The 21,989-nt window shown below is 41.4% G+C and overlaps 1 protein-coding gene across 1 annotated transcript in view; it reads right to left on the bottom strand.

Moving 5' to 3' along the window:
• Nucleotides 1–21,989, bottom strand: part of ADAMTS17 (ADAM metallopeptidase with thrombospondin type 1 motif 17) — a 349,550-nt gene that overhangs the window by 59,405 nt on the left and 268,156 nt on the right. The window contains exons 19-20 of the mRNA XM_068273566.1: nt 8,770–8,929; nt 5,338–5,473 (exon numbers count right to left, since the gene is read on the bottom strand). Of these exons, the coding sequence (XP_068129667.1) occupies nt 5,338–5,473; nt 8,770–8,929 (296 nt within the window). The remainder of the gene's footprint in view (nt 1–5,337; nt 5,474–8,769; nt 8,930–21,989) is intronic.

The raw sequence follows: 21,989 nt of genomic DNA, 5'->3' as shown, positions 1-21,989 counted from the left end.
GCCTGGGAAAGAGAAAGAGGCTTTGGAGCTGGGCTTGCTCAACATACTTTAACACCTGCTAGTGAAAACACATCAAAGCCTCACATGGCCCAGTAAAGGGGATTAAGACTCAGTAAAATTAGAGGCAGCTTGAATTCCCTACTGGAAACATAAATATCAGAGAAAGGCAAGGCCATAAACTGGACCTCACATCTGATACAACAATTTGCCCGTTATAATAAATACAAGTGCAGTTAAAAAGTTGCACGGTAAAGTCGTCTGAAAAGAAAAGCAGAAAAAGCTGCTCATATGTCAATCATTAGAGCAGCATCTGATCTGAGGCAGGCCGGCAGAGCTAGTGAGAGCCGGCTCTCTGACGCTCACTTCCTGCCCTCTCTCTGCATGTGAACGGTGGGTGTAAGGTTTCATAAGCATTTGAAGCAAGCCTCTCGCATACACACATCCGCTGGCTCCCATGGTGTCTGGCGAACACAGGCAGACTTAAAGGGGCACTACAGCAAAAAACTGTAAAATTTAAAATATGTGCAAATATATACAAATAAGAAGTACATTTTTTTCAGAGTAAAATGAGCCATAAATTACTTTTCTCCTATAATGCTGTCACTTACAGTAGGCAGTAGAAATCTGACAGAATTGACAAGTTTTGGACTAGTCCATCTCTTCATAGGTGATTCTCAGCAAGGCTTTTATTCTTTATAAAGATATTCCCTAAAAAGGATTTAAACAATGGCCAGCTTACCTGCTTCCTACACAGTTTTTTGGCAGTTGGACAGAGCAACTGGCATTCACTAAGTGCTTTTGAAAACAAATATACCCCTGAGAATCCCCTATAATGAGATGGACTAGTCCAAAACCTGTCACTTCTGTCAGATTTCCACTACCTACTGTAAGTGACAGCAACATAGGAGAAAAGTAATTTATGGCTCATTTTACCCTGGAAAAATGTACTTCTTGTTTGTATATGTTTGCACATATTTAAAATTGTACAGTTTTTCGCTGTAGTGCCCCTTTAACCCTCCTGGCGGTCTATTAAAATCCGCCAAGGGGCAGCGCAGCGGTCTTTTTTTTTTTTTTTTTTTTTAAATCATGTAGCGAGCCCAGGGCTCGCTACATGATAGCTGCTATGCAGCGGCATCCCCCCGCCCGCTTCGATCAGGAAATACCGTTCAAAGAACGGGATTTCCTGGAGGGCTTCCCCCGTCGCCATGGCGATGGGGCGGGATGACGTCACCGACGTTATCGACGTTGTGACGTCATTGGGAGTCCCGATCCACCCCTCAGCGCTGCCTGGCACTGATTGGCCAGGCAGCGCACGGGGTCTGGGGGAGGGGTGGGGCAGCGTGGCGCGGCAGAGAGTGGCGATCGAGCGCGGGGCGGCGGCGATCAGTGTGCTCACACAGCTAGCAAAGTGCTAGCTGCGTGCAGCAAAAATAATTATGCAAATCGGCCCAGCAGGGCCTGAGAAAACCTCCTGCGCGGCTTACCCCGAACTACGTTCGGGGTTACCGCCAGGAAGGTTAAGGTCCATACCAATGACGTGATTTTTGGCCAACTTTTTTTGTGACCAATGATCGTTTTTAGCAATATCACAAACAATCATTTAATGAGAATCTATTAACAATGTTTCACGTCGTAGACCACCCACGGCGATCGTGCATCTTTAAACGGCCGTCATGACGGATCACCAAACAAATGATCAGTCAGATCTCTGTAGACTTTCGAAGTAATTACCATGATTGTGTAAACAATCATTTACAGGAATGTTCGTTTTTGCATTCACAAATAACGCTTGCAGATTAGGCTGGATGGATCGAGGAATGATTGTTTGTCGGCGGAGATCCCCCGATCAATCTAGCAGTGGGCACTTAGCTTTATATATATAGGTCTGCTATCTGCAACCACAAGGAGTCATATATTAGTGCTGCTTCACAGATGCACCTATAAGTGGCAATATTTCAGCAGTGCAAGGAACACCCACTTCACACAGCCATCAAAGCCCAGTTCTATTACATATCAGGGCAAGATACGTTTATTTTTGCTGAACAAAATGCAAATGATAGCTTTTTATTTAAAAGTGGAGATTTGCTTCAAGCCAAGCTGAGCTTGTGTAAACAGACCTCTTCTCACTCACTCACTCACTTACAAGACTTCTCTCAAACCCTCTTCCCTCCTCTGGAACACCCTCCCTCAACACATCCACCACTCCCCCGTACTTACCCTTTTTTGGCGCAACCTGAAAACTCACCTCTTCAGGCAAGCATGCTCTCCTATTTATGACACTTTGGCCACTTGACCACTATTTTTACCATCTCATGCACAGCTTCTCTTCACCTCCTGTCCTATCCCTTAAACCTTTAGACTGTGAAGGCCTGTATACACCCCTGACTTAAGTTGGCTGAGGCAGCTGATAAAGGTTGCCTCAGTCGTAAGACGGTAACCCCCGACACGCCACCCTGCAAGCAATCCAGCTGGCAGATCTACTCACCCCTAGCGACGCCGATCCCCCGCTAATCCCATTGTTCCCGCCGCTCCCCCGGCCACCACATAACATCCGGCATGCGCTGCTCGTCGTCCTTCCGCATAGCAACACAGCACAGTCCTGATCCCTGACGGGCGACATCCATCAAAGGTATGTACGCACCGTGAGGCCTTTTGGCCAGTGCTCTCTTCCCCCTTTGTCTCACAATGCTGTATAATGTGTGTGCATATCTCCCACCCCGTGTAAAAATCTGTAGTTGATTTGTTCACTGCATCAGTTGTACTTCACTCTTCTTTTGTATAGTTAACTGTTGTATTGTTTATTTTGTATTGCTTAACCCTGTATGCTGTACACGAAAGATGCTGGTGCGATATAAATCAATAATAATAACGCACGTGCTACTAATGGGTTAATGGCTGGTGTTCCCCTGTGCTAGTAATGGTAAAATTGTTGTGCGCTCCCTGCGCGTGGTGCATGAGGCCCCTTATGTGTTTATTTCATTAAAAAATCTTCCCTTATAGTTGAGGTAAAAAATAAGTAAGGTGAGCTAATTCATGAGATATGCTTTGTGAATCAACCCAAAGTCACATTTGCAGAGGCAAACAACATAATGGAACAATAAATAATGTAGTGCAGTATAATGACAATTATACTGTATTTCTCAGTAGCATCATTTGCCTGGGACATGCTGAGGTGACGCAGACTCTTGATTAAAGGATACCCGAAGTGACATGGGACATGATGAGATAGACATGGGTATGTACAGTGCCTAGCACACAAATAACTATGCTGTGTTCCTTTTTTATTTCTCTGTCTGAAAGAGTTAAATATCAGGTATGTAAGTGGCTGACTACAGTATGATCCTCACTCATTAGAAATTCTAACTATAAAACACTTTCCTATCAGAAAATGGCTTCTGAGAGCAAGAAAGAGATAAAAAGAGGAATTTCTTATCAGTGAGGGTCACACTGTAGTCACTTCCTGTCTGAGTCAGGACTGAGTCAGCCACTTACATACCTGATATTTAACTCTTTCAGGCAGAGAAAGAAAAAAGGAACATAGCATAGTTATTTGTGTGCTAGGCACTGTACATACACATGTCTATCTCATCATGTCACATGTCACTTTGGGTATCCTTTAAGTGTTAACTGTGGTAACATGGGAATCCCACAATTTATTAAGGGAGTCTATTTTGGTCTCTACAATCTGTGCACTATAGGCCTGTTGCACAGAAGGTACAAATAAGGTGAAGGAATACATGCAGTAAGAGAACGCTAACTGTATAAAACTGCACAAGAAAAATGTAAGTAGATTTCAGTCCATCATTGAAATTCATTCACAGTCTGCCTCTTGCACAGCTCTCGTTACCAACACCTGTAACATGAAGCATGGCCTCCCACAAGCCACATTTGACCAATAAAATCTTAATTGCTAACATGACCACTCCAGTAGTAGTAATGAAAGATCTAAGCTACAACATGGCTATAAAAGGTCACCTGACAGCCTAATGAAACTGGAACACTTGCTTTGGTGATGCAGTTACGTCTGTGAACAGCAAGCAGGAATTATAAAATCTGTGAGCACACAAAATGCTGGTCACACCAATGAGTAAAGCACCCTCACCCCTCACACTGATAGATGTAAAGCTTAATCCAGAGATCAGCATCTTCATAATGACTATAAGTTGGTATCAATACAGAGATTTTATGCCATATTAATTTTATACAAAAACAAATATGCCATCACTAACATAGTGAAAAGGTCAGAAAATTAAGCTTAAATCACAGAACAAAACAAGACTGAATATTAACTAGAGACTGGGCTGTATTGTTCAGGCTGGATTCACACTTAGATGCGTTGCGTCGAGTTGCACCAATTGAAAAAAGTATGCTGCAACGCAATGCAATGCAACTCAACTCAACGCAGTGCATCAAAGTGTGAATCCAGCCTAAATAATCTTTGGTCTATGCCTTGTAAGGGTTTTCACCTTCTTCTGGATCAACAGAAATATGTGATGATGCAGGCTAGTGTTAAGTGATGGTCATGTCTAGGAGAACTCATGAAGAAGCATGTGATAAGTTTGGTCAGGTGATAAATATGTAAGTCTCTGATTTGCTAGTCATGATCATGTGCTAAAACAGGATGTGATCACAGCAAACCGGAGCTTTGCAAATCTATCAGCTGATGAAACAAATCACATGCTTCTCCATGAGTTCTCCTAGACATGACCATCACTAATAGTGTTGTACCATATTTTCTGGTTGAACTTGATGGACGTATGCCTCTTTTCAACCCAAGTAACTAGGGATTGTATCTATTCTACGGCATTTTTCAATATGAGCCCTTTTAAAGCAATATAAGTCACCTTCAAAATGTAAATCATTCATCTAGTTAGGTGAGAAATAACATGATGAATTGTAATGTATCTTCTACTATTTCAAAATGAGGACTGTAGTGGCCAGTCTGAATTATCTGCCTTACTGGCAATCACCTCCTCCTAGAATAAAATATGTTAAGCTACCTTGTAAAGATCTGGATACCATCTCTATATATAATTTGCAAGTGTCCCTGCGTCCTGCTTTGTCAGTGTGTCAGTGCTCTTTTTGCACTGCGCATGTGCAGGGATGCAGAGACACTGAATGCTTGCAAGGGAGGACAGGGCCAGAAGCAGCAGGCGTGTGCGCGCGCGATGTGTGTGTGCGTGCGGCGGGCGCGCATGCGCAGTGACAGAACTAGCCCGTTTTTAAACGGGCTAAGGTCACTAGTTCTGTTATAAAAGCCATTGAGGTGAATGACATCTTGGACTGTTTCACCATAATAATGAAAGCAGACAAGGTGCAGCTAGTGAGAGAACCCACCTGGACTGGCACTGCTGTGTGTTGCACTTCCGCACCTGGGGGGCCGGCCGTGGCACATGAAGGCAAAAGCTCTCATTAACTATTAACATAGTCTTATTCACTAAATTTGTACAGGATACAATGGTCCTCCGTTCACCTGTGAATACAAAAGATGTAGCAGTGAGTGTCTGCAATAAGAATTTTCTGTGTTACCAAACTACAATAAAAAAGAAAAAATGAGAGAAGTTTGAATATAACTGGTTGCCATATGGCACTATGATTCAAGCACTCACTCAGATGTTTTATTGGTAATGGGGATAATGCAATGATTGCAGCATATGACAGATTCAGTCTGGACTCAATCCTTGTGGGGGAAGCAATTCTGCAAGCATTAGCTTTTATTCATAATGTGGTAATACAGCATACTAGTTCAGTACAATGTGTTGTTTGTCAAGTGCTTGTTGTGTTGTCCGAAACGTTGTGCTGGACTAGAGTTCTACCACTACAAGGGTTGAGTCTGGACTGGGTCTGGTGCAAGCTTGTATGGAGTTTGATGGACCTTCACCATTGTCTGCGACTCCCCATGTGAATTGTCGCACATCAGTGGCCTGTTGAGCCCCCAAATATCCATTAAAAACATGAGCTCAAATTAGGACTTTAAAATAGTGCCCACTGTTATGTCCTCCAATCTCACATATCACCCACCCAACAAGTTAATATTCACATCAAAGAGCCAGGAATATTTGATACACTTAACACGGTATTCTCATTGGCTGCTGATTGCATATTTGTCTGCCGCTGCTTCAAAAGCATCTCACGGGGGGATTTTACAGCCAATTATACAATCTGTTTGAATGCGTTTATTGAGGAGCTATCCAAGATAATTCCACTTTCATAGGATATGTTCTAATGAGCATATTGTGCTTCGCTTGTGAAAGCGATGTATCTCCTTGTATGGATTGCACTTTGCATCTGTTACACTAAACACGCTTTTATCTCTGGAACATATGAGGCTAGCATCTGGTGCACAGCACAATGAGGTCCTAACTATTACCCACACATGTACTCAGAGCATAACGCTCCCAGCGCCAACATGCTAACAGTTCAGCAGTGCAGAAAGACCTTCATTCTGTATTAATAAGCAAAGAAACACACAAAAAACACAGACAAAAAAAAAATATTACAATATAGGTTAGCAGTTTTAAAGTGATACTGGCCCTTATTGAATTCACTTTTTCTTCTACGTTTGGAAATAATTTTTTCATCTTTTGGTTAAAATAACTTTTCAGCATTCTGCAATTGAAAAAGTACTAAACAGTAGAGTGTGATTTAGGCAGCATTACTACAGGGTGAAAGGCTGTGATACTTGGGTGCCTGCTGGTTATGGCGCTTCTCAATGGATTCCATTGGTCTATGTTCTTGGGACATATTGATGCATGGTGGTGTGATATAAACTGTTAAAATAGTGCTTCGCTATGTTGCGTTTGTTTTTTGGCTTGTTTTGAGGTACACACTGAGGGATTACACTGGATCCAAAGCACATGTGTGGATACAAGTTCCAATATTGGACTTTATATTGTCAATATGCAGAGTATCTTTAGGACTGCAAACCACATTTTTCAGTTGTTGTTTTTTTTTTTTTGGGGGGGGGGGGGGGGGGGGAGTGTTCGCATTTTTATAGGACTTCTGTTGCAAACATGATAATTTACTGTTTGCACTGTGTGTATATAAGTATATATATATACAGTGGTTTGCAAAAGTATGTGCCCCCCTTGAAGTTTTCCACATTTTGTCACATTACTGCCACAAACATGAATCAATTTTATTGGAATTCCACGTGAAAGACCAATACAAAGTCGTGTACATGTGAGAAGTGGAACAAAAATCATACATGATTCCAAACATTTTTTACAAATCAATAACTGCAAAGTGGGGTGTGAGTCAACACTTTGTAGAACCACCTTTTGCTGCAATTACAGCTGCCAGTATTTTATGGTATGTCTCTACCAGATTTGCACATCTAGAGACTGAAATTCTTGCCCATTTTTCTTTGCAAAAGAGCTCCAGCTCAGTCAGATTAGATGAACAGCAGTTTTCAGATCTTGCCACAGATTCTCAATTGGATTTAGATCTGGACTTTGACTGGGCCATTCTAACACATGCATGTTTTGTTTCAAACCATTCCATTGTTGCCCTGGCTTTATGTTTAGGGTCGTTGTCCTGCTGGAAGGTGAACCTCCGCCCCAGTCTCAAGTCTTTTGCAGACTCCAAGAGGTTTTCTTCCAAGATTGCCCTGTATTTGGCTCCATCCATCTTCCCATCAACTCTGACCAGCTTCCCTGTCCCTGCTGAAAAGAAGCACCCCAGAGCATGATGCTGCCACCACCATATTTGACAGTGGATATGGTGCATTCTGAGTGATGTGCAGTGTTAGTTTTCCACTACACATAGCGTTTTGCATTTTGGCCAAAAAGTTCCATTTTGGTCTCATCTGACCAGAGCACCTTCTTCCACATGTTTGCTGTGTCCCCCACATGGCTTGTGGCAAACTTCAAACAGGACTTCTTATGCTTTTCTGTTAACAATGCCTTTCTTCTTGCCACTCTTCCATAAAGGTCAACTTTGTACAGTGCATGACTAATAGTTGTCCTATGGACAGATTCCCCCACCTGAGCTGTAGATCTCTGCAGCTCGTCCAGAGTCACCATGGGCCTCTTGACTGCATTTCTGATCAGCGCTCTTCTTGTTCGGCCTGTGAGTTTAGGTGGACGGCCTTGTCTTGGTAGGTTTACAGTTGTGCCATACTCCTTCCATTTCTGAATGATCGCTTGAACAGTGCTCCGTGGGATGTTCAAGGCCTTGGAAATCTTTTTGTAGCCTAAGCCTGCTTTAAATTTCTCAATAACTTTATCCCTGACCTGTCTGATGTGTTCTTTGCACTTCATGGTGTTGTTGCTCCCAGTATTCTCTTAGACAACCTCTGAGGCCCTCACAGAACAGCTGTATTTGTATTGACATTAGATCACACACAGGTGCACTCTATTTAGTCATTAGCACTCATCAGGCAATTTCTATGTGCAACTGACTGCACTCAGACCAAAGGGGGCTGAATAATTACGCACACCCCACTTTGCAGTTATTGATTTGTAAAAAATGTTTGGAATCATGTATGATTTTCGTTCCACTTCTCACGTGTACACCACTTTGTAATGGTCTATCACGTGGAATTCCAATAAAATTGATTCAGGTTTGTGGCAGTAATATGACAAAATGTGGAAAACTTCAAGGAGGCCGAATACTTTTGCAAGCCACTGTATATGAGAAGCACGCACATTGATCTGTTTAAATTTTTTCCCATATAGTTCATTTCTGTTGAGTAACATTTACATCCTGGAATGGACATATTCACACCCTGTACCTGGATACACATGAAATTATAGTGAATTATCTTACCTCCACCACACTGCACACTACAACCCTCCCAGCTGCTGTGTGTCCACATGTACAGCGGGTCTGGCTGCTTCTCCACCTCAGTCCTTTGCTCAGCAGAATGGTTTACTGGAATGGTGTACTCATAATGAATTCCATAATTTTGATCATGAAACAGCAGAACCTGAGATAAAACAAAATAAAATATGTTATGTCTTCCTAGAACAAAAGCCTTCTTGTCCTCAATAACATATAAGGGGTCCTTGTCAAGAGATCCTTCTGGTGTAAACAGGAAAACAAATCAAAGCACAGGCATGCTTGACTGTATTTTTGCCTTGGGGTGACTTGGCTGTGTACAGGTACTACCAGACTGAAGGGAAGTAGGGCAGATCTTGTCAACCACCGAGCCTGCACAGGCCCAACAACAGGGCTCTCACCTAGTTCCCATTGACCACTGTTTTTGTGTGGGTCGGTCAGCCTTGTTCTATTAAGAGGAGAGAACATGTGGAACAGGAGCAGCTATGGATGAGCTGCAACAGGACCAGTGCATGATCTGTTCAGTGCAGGCTGGTCTACTTGCCTGTAGTTGTGAAGGGGGGGGGGGGGGGTGTGACACAATCCCATGGGTCTGCTGGTGTGGACGCCAGGAGCAGGATGCCTGATGATGCTGATCTGATGACCTGCTGTAGTTTGTATCTAGTACGCTGGCTCCTCCACCAGTTACAAATACAAATTACAGGGAGACATAAGATTAGCAGAAAGAATCATCGGGAAACACCTCTCCCCACTTGACCGCCTTTACAAGTCTACAGTAGACTGCACTCCAGAGTGTTGAGGATTGCCAGTGACCCCTTACACCCAGGCCACCTTTTCTTCAATCGGCTCCCTTCAGGTCGAAGGTTTCGGGCCATCTCCACCAGGTCTTCAAGGCATAGGAATTATTTTTTCCTCTCTGCAGTCAGCCTCTTGAACTGCCGTCCCTTAAAGGGCAACTGAGACCCTTAAAGGGCAACTGAAGTGAGAGTGATATAAAGGCTACGATATTTATTTCCTTTTAAATAATACCAGTTGCCTGGCAGCCCCGCTGGTCTATTTGGATGCAGTAGTGTTTGAATAAAACCAGAAACAAGCACGTGGCTAATCTTGTCAGATCTGACAATAATATCAGAAACACTTGATCTGCATATGCTTGTTCAGGGGTCTCCAGCTAAAAGGATTAGAGGAAGAGGATTAGCAGGATAGCCATGCAACTGGTGTTATTTAAAAGGAAATAAATATGGAAACCTCCATATACCTCTCACTTCAGTTGTCCTTTAAGGATGTTATCGACAGACTGTCTAGTAAAACACTGTTCTCAGTGAACTGTTTTCAATGTATCTTATAAACACTGCTGTTTTTTGTGTTGTGTGATTGTTTAGATGTACATTTCTGCTCTGAGCCATGCATGTGCCAAATCCAATTCCGGGCACAACAAATAAAAGGATTCTGATATGCAGTCTTAAGCATCTCAGTGGCTGAACAGTTACAATGGCGGTCTACTGGTGCGGGCAGGACTGACACTGTATGCTACTATGAACAATATCCATTCCTTTTCAGTATGTTCTCTGCATAGAATTCTTCCAATAACTCAGGATTCCTCTAATATTTTAACAATATACTAAGAGGCCAGTCGGTTTCAACCCAAAAGAGCACAGATATTATACTATCAATATCATAATACTCGTATCAAACTTGTCCTAATCTCTTCTCTCACACGAACCTTCCTACTCCCGCTAAACCTAACCCTAATCCTTATATTACCACTACACCTAACAATAACCCTCCTACTACCGCTATGCCTAACAATAACCCTCCTACTACTGCTACATCTAACAATAAACTTCCTACTACTGCTACACCTAATAATAACCCTCATACTACCGCTACACCTAACAATAACCCTCCTACTACCGCTTCACCTAACAATAACCCTCCTACTACTGCTACATCTAACAATAACCCTCCTACTATCGCTACACCTAAAAATAACCTTCCTACTATTGCTACATCTAACAATGACCCTCCTACTAACGCTACACCAAACAATAACCCTCCTAAAACCGCTACACCTAACAATAACCTTCCTACTACTGCTACATCTAGCAATAACCCTCCTACTATTGCTACACCTAAAAATAACCTTCCTACTACCGCTACACCTAACAATGACCCTCCTACTAACGCTACACCGAAAAATAACCCTCCTACTACTGCTACACCTAATAATAACCCTCCTACTACTGCTACATCTAACAATAATGCTCCTACTACTGGTACACCTAACAATAACCCTCCTACTACTGCTACACCTAACTATAACTCTTCTACTCTTGCTAAACCTAAAACTAATCCTTACACTACCACTACACCTAACTATAACTCCTTCTAAACCTAACACTAATCCTTCTACTACCGCTACATCTAACAATAACCTTCCTACTACCGCTACACATAACACTAATCCTTCTACTACCACTACACCTAACTATAACCCTTCTACTCCTGCTAAACCCTATCACTAATCCTTCTACTACCGCTACATCTAATAATAACCTTCCTACTACCGCTACACATAACAATAACCCTCCTACTACTACTACTCACTGCCGCGACCCCCTCTTACACCTTTACTTACCTCATTGCTACTACTTTTAACACTATCCTTCTTTCTCCTACTTTTTTACTTACGGATAAAGCACAATGGTGATTTTAGAGTGTGAATTTTAGCAATGAAGCCATGAATATTACTTTTAGTGGTGTACTCACAAACAGGCACACTGCTACACAGAGAATTATACGGGTATCCGTTCGTCTTTAATTAAAGTAACTTGGTAAATGTAAATTAAAGGTCTGTGAAAAACGATTATGGCAACATTCATTTTAAAATCGGATTTCCATCTGTATACAAACAATAAGACATTAAAACATTTATTAGCTGTGGAGTGTGTAAAATGTCTGGCAATTTTATAGAATACACCAGACTCACAAGAAAATAATCCCAGCATAATCCTATAAATGTAGCTCTTTTCAAGTAACAATATAAATGTAAATTAGGAACAAAGCTACATTTTGGGGTCATAACCAGCTGCCTTCAAAGGAGCAGAGCGCACCATTCACACAGCGGAAGGCAGATGTGGGCACCATGCCATGTCCTCTATGTATTTTTATTTTCATAAGATTGCCATATGTCGGAATAAACAGAAAGCAGATGATGAGAACATAAATCCAGACATGTCTGATCTTTTATTGCAAAATGTGTCATCTTAAGTTGATCACATCAGTTAAATAAGAGTGTCATCCTGTTCCCATTTGCACACTAGACTGAGGGCCTGTTCCCAGTATAAAATGCAGGGTGGCCATGCACTGTGATGTAACACACCAACACACCACAACACAGAGTTACAATTCACACATTCAGCATTTCTCAATCACCTGAAAAGGGCTGTGCACCGAATGAGGACGGAAATGCAGCCTGTGGTTTGGAAGTTCATAGCATTGCACCACATTCAGTAAGAACAGTGATTATTAGCTTCTATTAGAAAATGCATGTGCACTGGTAAACAATCCACACATCCAGTACACTGACATGGGCCTATCATAATACTAACATTTGCATAGCACTTTTCTCCTATTGGACTCAAAGCACTTGAGAGCTTCAGCCAACTAAGGGCACACACAATAGGCTACCCTGCAGTGTTATGGAGCCTGTGCCCGAGGACTCCTTACTGCATAGGTATCGGCTTCAGCCAGGATTCGAGCCCTGCTATCGGCTTCAGCCAGGATTCGAGCCCCCCTATGTTAAAGGTGGTGCCCTTAAAGGGAACCAAGTGCCACATTTTTTTACCTGCTTTCTAATAGCTATAGGAACTGTCATGTTCCCCCCCCCCCTTTCTAGCTGCCCATTATTTATCCAGGGGAAGGTGTAAAGATAGCATATGTGACTTCTCCAAACTCATTGATGCACAGTGTTCCCACCCCCCTGCTGATGAAAATTTGTGTTTGCTCTCTGCTAATGTGTGCAATAAAATAATTATGTCAATCCTTATCTGCCTGAAATTTCTGCAGTCAGGCAGGCCTCGGAGGTCCGCTGCTACTTTTAAATGGAAAAAGAGGTAAAACATTTTTTTTATAATGAGCCACATTATTGGCATGCATTGTTAATGTGCCATTGAGATGCCCTGGGTCCTAAAAATGGTGCTTGGTTCACTTTGACCAGCACACTATCCAGTCACTGATGACACTGTTTCAAAGATGAATTTTCCAGAAAGTATCTCTCTTTATCTGTTTAACAAATAGGTGTATCTTTCACTTAGAAATTGAGGCAATCCAGAGTTATTCTGAGATGGTTCCAGAACACAGCAATAAGAAGATATACAGTATTTTATCACTCTACCATGGAGGCAGGTGTGTAGAGTTAATGTGGAGTTTGGGGCAAAACAATATACTCCATCCCCCCAAAAAACATTTCTTGTCTTCACTCTTTCTCCCTTCAGCAGGTTCTTTCTGCCCACTTTCATGCCTTCTAAAATGGCTACCAGCTCTTGTCCATTTTAATAAATGGCACTATAGGGAAGTAAGATGAGTGTCTCTGGCTGACAGTGCCAGTACTCACTATTACCAGTTTGCCCAGAAGAAGCAATGTTGTTGAGTATAAAGTGGGATACAATATGAGGAAATATAGGACCAGAGTAGATCAGAAACCCTTCTGAGGAGGTGATCATTATGCGTTCTTCCTACAGGTGATAATAAGCTTTAAAAAGTACTGTACTTGTTTTGGGAAACAGATTAGGTGGAGCCAACATATCTGTACACCTTAAAATGTAACTCCAAACCCTTAGCAGCTCAAAAATGTGCAATGAAAGTACCCTACCCCTAAAATCCTGACTCTAGAATGCCCCAACCCTGACCTGTCCAAACATCAGGTATTAAAATTGACTGTATTATGATGTTTCTGCAAGTGTCAACCTAATGTTTACAGCTGACCCTACTTGGAAGAGTAGTGACTGGCTGGCTAGATGTTTTTTGGCAGCAGCAGTAAGACTATTGCTCCTTTCTTACTGCTTCCTCAATAGAAAACATGCAAATCAGCTTGTTTATAAGTGATAATTAAAGAGACAGTGAAGCAAAAAAAAAATGATATAATAATTTGTATGTGTAGTACAGCTAAGAAATAAAACATTAGGCGCAAAGGCATAAGTCTAGTATTGTTTACAGTACAGGAAGAGTTAAGAAACTCCAGTTATCTATGCAAAAGAGCCATTGAGCTCCACAACTTTGAAAGTCGCAGAGAGCTCTGCCTTCTGAAGCTTGCTATCTCAACTGTCAGTCACTGTATTTTCTTTTTTCTCTCCAGAGTACAGGTCAATAGTTCCCTTGGCCAGCATGACTTCCTCCTGATGCCCACAATTCACTTCCAAGCACTCCCTTGCAGGACTTGCCCCTCACCCTATGTATTCTTTTTACATTTCTCATTTTTATGCCTGTATCACAATCATGTATCATGCTGTCTGTCTTTCAATGTTCTACTGACTTTGCTATGTTTACCACAAACAATTCCGGGTACGTCATTGGGCGTACCTGGTGAATAAATGTGAAATGATTCTGATTCTTGTCCACTCCAGTCTTTTATAACTTATCTGGGAATGGCTGTCCATCTGTACATAAATTGCCTGCTCTTTTGGAGTCAGCACTGAATGGGAGATTAGTAATTCACTAGGCTGGATTTTCTGATTATGATAGTACTGCCCATGCAATAATAAAAAATATGGTAAACATAAAATAAGAACTATAATTTAAAAAATGCTGTAGTTCGATCATGCTTTATATGGAAAACTGCTATCTTATATCAGTACCAGGCTTAACACCTGATTTATTTAACTAAAGCTCATGAGCTAATAAAGATTATAGAGCAGGCTAAGCACTGAAAAAACATTTGTATCAGTTGGCCTATGTTGTTACAGACAGACAGAGCCCTGAATCCATTTGCTTCTCAGGATTTTCATTGTCAAAGCTACTCCTTAACAGGCAGTTTTGGATGATGCTTTGTTCTGATGCGGGTAGATAATTGTTTTCTGATGCCATCAACAGTGGCTCTGTTACAGCTGGAGGCGTTTTTTAGAGTGCTGTGTCTTTCTCTTTATTGTTTGAACAACCATACTCTATTCCCAACCTCCCCTTTCAGTCCTCTCTTTGATTATGTTTGTGCAGCCTGCCCATTTCCTATGTGAGGTGCTGTTGGGTGTCATTTCCCTCCCTGAGTGTTTGTCAGTTAATGGAAATGATTCTTTGAACTGCTGTGCAGGCTGAAAGAGTCAGAGAGTTTTGTCTGGGCTGGGATGGATGCCCAGAAAAACACGGCACTAGAATAGTTCAAGCTAAGATATCCATTGTGGAAGAATTTAAACCTATCAGCAAAAGAAGTGTGTTGCTCATGTACAATGACGGCAGCTCAACTGAACATCGCGTAAATGTCATCTGCTTGCAGGCTGCAAGCTCTCGTGGGCAGGACAGTTTTTTTTTTATTGGTGTCAGATTGTTATAGAATTCAGGCATAAGCAAAAAGTTTGCCAAATTTTCGAATGACAAAACTAAATCTCATTTGATACAACCTTGTCAATGGACAAATGACCAAGGCCTGGTTGCGGGACCAGACATTATGCTTTAGCATCTGGTTTTGCCAACATATTATTACTGTGACAACTTTAACCACTTTTGTGGTCAGCAATGGTATATCTACATCCCGCAGGACTTCAGTTCCTGCTCAGGTACGTAGATATTCGTCAATGGCTGCAGATGGCAGCAGCTCGCATCAATGAGATGCCTGCTTCATTGTATCTTCTGGAGTAACACGTCCACACATTACTTCCGGTTTAGCGTACTTTTAGTCAGCTAATAAAAAATAATGCATGGACATCTTGTGGCCAAATGGTAAAATTACACCTACATTCATTTTTTATTTTTTTTTTATAAAAAGACCCACAATTACATTTAAAATTAACCCCTTACCTCCCACCCTCTCCCATAGTTACATAAATAAATGATATGCATATTGGGAAAAAAAGACACAAAAAATGCATGAATAGTTACCTTAGGGACTGAACTTTTTAATATATATGTCAAAAGGGTATTTTAATGTTATTTATGAAATTATGGGCTTGTAATTAGCGATGGATGCAAAACCAAAAAAATGCACCTTTATTTCCAAATATTGGCACTATACATTGTACTAGGGAAAAATTGTAAACATTTTAAGAAGCCAATGGGCAAATAATATGTATGGGTTTTAATTACGGTACCGTGTATTATTTTAAAACTATAATGGCGAAAACTGAGAAATAATGACTTTTTTCAATTTTATCTTCTTTTTCCCATTAAAATAAAAGAGAATCTGTACTGTTAAAATCGCATAAAAGTAAACATACCAGTGCATTAGAGGACATCTCCTATTACCCTCTGACACAATTTCGCCGCTCCTCGCCGCATTAAAAGTGGTTAAAAACAGTTTTAAAAAGTTTGTTTATAAACAAACAAAATGCCCACCAAAACAGGAAGTAGGTTGATGTACAGTATGTCCACACATAGAAAATACATCCATACACAAGCAGGCTGTATACAGCCTTCCTTTTGAATCTAAAGAGATCGTTTGTGTGTTTCTTTCCCCCCTGTTCTCATGCACTGAAGTTTCAGGCTGCTCGTTTCTTCCTGCAAACAGCTTTGCCCTTGTCTGTAATTCCTCAGTATGTGAAAGCCCAGCCAGCTCACAGGACGATTTAGCCAGCTTGTAAAAGATAAGAGAGAAGAGAGAAGCTGCCCTAATCTAAATAATACACAGGCAGTGTGCAGAGAGTGGCCATGAAGGGGGAGTTCATAGTAGAACCACAACACTGAAGAACTTGGCAGCCTTCCAGACACAGGCCGACAAGTCTGACAGGGGAAAGATACATTGATTTATTACAGAGACTGTGATAGCAGAAAGTGCTGCAGTAAGCTAGAACACATTAGAACACATTAGAATAGCTTTTGGAACTTGTAGGATGAAAAAAACAGGATGCAATTTTTGCTACGGAGTCTCTTTAAAATAACATAATTCTTAGCAAAATGTACCACCCAAAGAAAGCCTAATTGGTGCCGAAAAAAACAAGATATAGATTGTTTCGTTGTGATTAGTAGTGATAAAGTTATTGGTGAATGAATGGAAGGAGTGCTGAAAAGTGAAAATTGCTCCGGTACCGAAGGGGAAAACCCCCTCAGTAGTGAAGTGGTTAATACCTTATGCCCATGGTTTTAAAGTGACACTGAAGCGAACAAAATAAAAAAAAGTCAGATACTCACCTATGGAGAGGGAGGCCCTGGGTCCTATGGAGCAGTCTTTCTTAACTTTTTTACCCTGGAGGAACCCTTCAAATAATTTTTGGATCTCAGGGAACCTCTGTATTAGTGGAGGGAGTGGGGATTTATTTGACAGGAGGTCCGATCTTTAAAAGAAGGTGCGACTAAAAACTTTGAGGGCCCTTTTCCACTAGCAATCACAATCACAAACCACAAACGCCAGCGATTTTTCAGTAATTTTGTTATGCAATTGTGATTTTTCCTTTGCATTGCATTATCCCTCTTAAAATTGCTCCAGAAAGTGATTTGCGATTTGCAAATCAAATCATTGTAGTGGAAAATACTTCTCATGATTTCTATGATAAAGTAGCAACCCTAGCGATTTAAAAAACCACTAGCGATTTTGCAATTCAGCTGTGCAGTGGAAAAAGGCCCTTACTGTATCAGCCTCCTTAATTAGGCCCATTCAACGTTTCTACTCTATAGTGCTCCCTATTACAGTAACCTGTGGTAGTGTTCCTTATGCCAGTTTCCACAATTACAGTGCTCACCTATAGTTAGAGATGGGCCGAACGGTTCGCCGGCGAACGGTTCCAGGCGAACTTTGGGGGTTCGCGTTCGCCTGCATCAGGCGAACTTTTGCGAAAGTTCGATTCGCCCCATAATGCTGTATTGAGCAAAATTTTTACCCTCCATTTCACTGTCAGCAGACATGTTATTGTCAAACACACTGCTTTCAGTGCTAGAGAACCCGCCCACCCTCCCTTCAAGCTAGGTCCTTTATACCATTTGACTCAGTTGTCTGCCTACACTAATTAGTTATGGGACAGCTGCTACACACTCTGCTAGGGAGATTTTAATTGGCCTCCTCCCACCTCCCTCCTCCCTTTCTACCTATTCCCTCCTCCCTCCTACCGGAGGGAGGAGGGTCTCTTCTGCCAGGGAATTATACTATTTTAAAAACCAGTATACATCATACCATAGCTGGGAATTGAACCCAGATCTCACTGTGTGGTGGGCACGTCACCCTAAGCACTGTACCACTACAGTAGTAAGTGAAGCTAGCCTAAAATGTACCATTTATGCTCAATGCAATAGAACCATTAGGTTGCTTAAAGGAGAACTGTAGTGAGAGGTATATGGAGGCTGCCATATTGATTTCCTTTTAAGCTATACCAGTTGCCTGGCAGCCCTGCTGATCTATTTGGCTGCAGTAATAATAATAATAATAATAATCCAAACATTTGTATAGTGCTTTTCTCCTGTCGGACTCAAAGCGCTCAAGAGCTGCAGCCACAGGGACGCGCTCAAGAGGCCACCCTGCAGTGTTAGGGAGTCTTGCCTTGAACTCCTTACTGAATAGGTACTTGACCTAGCCAGGATTCAAACCCTGGTCTCCCATGTCAAAGGCAGAGCCCTTAACCAGTACACTATCCAGCCACTGTAGTGTGAATCACACCAGAAACAAGCATGCAGCTAATCTTGTCAGATCTTACAAAAATGTCAAACACCAGATCTGCTGCATGCTTGTTCAGGGTCTAGGGCTAAAAGTATTGGAGGCAGAGGATCTGCAGGATAGCCAGGTAACTGGTATTGCTTAAAAGGAAATCAATATGGTAGCCTCCATATACCTTTCACTACAGCTCTCCTTTAAAGGGAACCTTAACTGAGAATGATATGGATGTTTCCTGTAAACAATACCAGTTGCCTGGCAGTCCAGCTGATCTTTGTGACTGCAATAGTGGCTGAATCACACCCTGAAACAAGCATGCAGCTAATCCAGTCTGACTTCAGTCAGAGCACCTGATCTGCATGCTTGTTCAGGGGCTGTGGCTAAAAGTATTAGAGACACAGGATCAGCAGGCGATTCAGGCAACTGGTATTATTCTAAAAGGAAAAATCCATATCCTTCTCCGTTTAGGTTCCCTTTAAGGATTTGTAGCATAAAAGCCAACTCACATTGGCTGGGATTTGAACCTGGGTCTCACTGTATGGTGGACAAGCACACTAACCACTATACCAACTGAAGCTGGCCTGAAATTGCTGGCCTAAAATTTACTATTTATGCTCAATACAAGAGAAAAAGTAGACAAGACAAATAACACAAAAGAGAAGGCCATGTCTGGCTAAATATCTGTAAGCAGTGGCTGCATGGTGTAATGGATAAGGGCGCTGCCTCTGACAAAGGAGACCAGAGTTCAAATCTCAGCTCTGTCTGTTCAGTAAGCCAGCACCTATTCAGTAGGAGACCTTAGGCAAGTCTTCCTAACACTGCTACTGCCTATAGAGCATGCCCTAGTGGCTGCAGCTCTGGTCCTTTGAGTCCGCCAGGAGAAAAGTGTGATATAAATGTTATTTGTCTTGTCTACTTTTTCTCTTGTATTGAGCATAAATAGTAAATTTTAGGCCAGCAATTTCAGGCCAACTTCAGTTGGTATAGTGGTTAGTGTGCTTGTCCACCATACAGTGAGACCCAGGTTCAAATCCCAGCCAATGAACTCTCCCTAGCAGAGTGTGTATAGCAGCTGTCCCATAACTAATTAGTGTAGGTAGGCAAATGGTATAAAGGACCTTGCTTGGAGGAGGGAGGGTGGGCGGGTCCTCCAGCAGTGATGTGTATTTCACTCAATTAGGTGTGGCTCCAGGTATTAGAGCTTTTGAAACATGTTTTCTATCATTTTTCCAGTTGATAGAATTTTTTTAAACTTTCAAAGTTCGCCTCCCCATTGAAGTCTATTGCGGTTCGCGAACTTTTTCGCAAACCGAACCTTTCGCGGAAGTTCGCGAACAGGGTTCGCGAACCTAAAATAGGAGGTTCGGCCCATCTCTACCTATAGTAGGGCTCTTTATTATACTGCTTCGCTATCACTTTTTTTGGTTACTTATTATACTGATCCCCAGTTTAGCCCTTCTTTCCATAGAGGAGCCAACGAGGTACTATTTCACTCCACTAAAAGAGGCCAGTCTCACCAGAGGGAGAAATGCCAGAGAAACCCTGCAATGTCCTCAATGAACCCTAGTTGAGAAAGCCTACTATAGAGCCTTCCTGTTCCTTTCTCTGTGTTCTCTTTCCAAAGCTGTCACCCCCATTGCGAATATTTGGCCAATGGATGGGCAACTCTAAACTGTTTTTGGAAGCATTCTGGGACACAAGTGCTATAAAACATTCCAAAGGCTACCGGTGGTGGCAAATTTGAACAGGGGATAGAACTGGAACAATGAGAGGACCAGGAAGGGTCTATGAGATTCAGATTCACTCTAACTTTTTTTATTTTTTGTTTGCTTCATTGTTGCTTTCAAGCACAGTGCATTTTGTTTTAAGTTACAGTTGTTTAATTGTTTACACATAAAATTCAATGCAACATTTACTGTGGGAGCAGTACATATTTTTAACATTACCTAATGAAAAGTTACACTTGTACTTAAATTGATAACACAAAAAATGTTTGCGCATGTAACTAGTCAACACATGAACTAAAGTATTTTTGTAATAAAACATGCAATAGCTGTTTTGTGCATCAAGCATTACCTTTAACATGAAGTCTGTGGGTAAAAATGACACATAATAGTTGTACAGATCATTTTAAAAATAAAAGAAATATGGATTGCGCCATTGCTGAATTCTGTTTCAAAGTGCTACTTGCCTCTTGTGCTGATCTTCTCCCTTTCCCTCTTACTGATCATTCACCTCAAATAAGGATGCAGACCAGATTATCTCAACCCTTCTGGACTCCACTGGTTACATGCTTGTTTCAGGCTTGTAACTAATAAAGATGGCAGACTCAATTGTCCTCTCAGTTTACGTTTCTTCAGCAGCAGTACGTGTTCTGCATCTGCGCTCCCCCGGCCCTCACCACTGCGTCCTTATGGCCAATGCACAAGGGGGAAGTGATACAACACCTATTAGATAAGGAGGGTTTGTTGTTGTCTCAGTCAGACAAGCTGGAGAGCAGCATGCTCAATCTGACCTCATCTTCAAGATGTGCAACAGTTTGACTTATGGAAGACGTTTTCTTTTCTACAGAAATGGTTGCTTTTCTGAAATAACACTGTGGTTATTCTATGCACTCAGTTAACCACTTAAGCCCTCGGTCGTTTTCACTTTATGCATCTGAGCAATGTTCACCTCCCATTCATTAGCCTATAACTTTATCACTACTTATCACAATGAACTGATCTATATCTTGTTTTTTCCATCACCAATTAGGCTTTCTTTGGGTGGTACATTTTGCTAAGAGCTACCTTACTGTAAATGCATTTTAACAGTAAGAATAAGAAAAAAAACTGAAAAAAATTCATTATTTCTCAGTTTTCGGCCATTATAGCTTTAAAATAATACATGCCTCCATAATTAAAACCCACGTATTGTATTTGCCCATTTGTCCCGGTTATTTCACCATTTAAATTATGTCCCTATCACAATGTATGGCGACAATATTTTATTTGGAAATAAAAGAGCATTTTTTTCCATTTTGCATCCATCACTATCACTATTTACAAGCTTATAAAAAATATATATAGAAATATTTCATCTTTACATAGATATTTAAAAAGTTTAGACCCTTAGGTAAATATTTATGTGTTGTTTTTTTTATTCTAATTCTTTTTTTTTATTATTATTATTAAACATTTTATGTGGGTGTTTTTGGGAGGGTGGGATGTAAATAGTATTTGATTTGGGGAAATATATGTGTATTTTAAATTGTTTTTTACTTGTAGATGTAGTTTTTGGCCACAAGATGGCAACCTTGAGTTTGTTTACATGATGTCACTCTAAGCGTACAATGTACGCTTAGAGGGACATAGGAGTCAGAAAAAGCGAAGCTTCCGAGAGAAGCTGTCGCTTTTTCTGCGGGGGGGAAAAATCAGTGATCGGG

The sequence above is a fragment of the Hyperolius riggenbachi genome, chromosome 3 (assembly GCF_040937935.1).
Source record: "Hyperolius riggenbachi isolate aHypRig1 chromosome 3, aHypRig1.pri, whole genome shotgun sequence".
Lineage (NCBI taxonomy): Eukaryota > Metazoa > Chordata > Amphibia > Anura > Hyperoliidae > Hyperolius > Hyperolius riggenbachi.
Note: the sequence above shows the minus strand (reverse complement) of the source record. Positions and strands in the feature narration are given on the sequence as shown.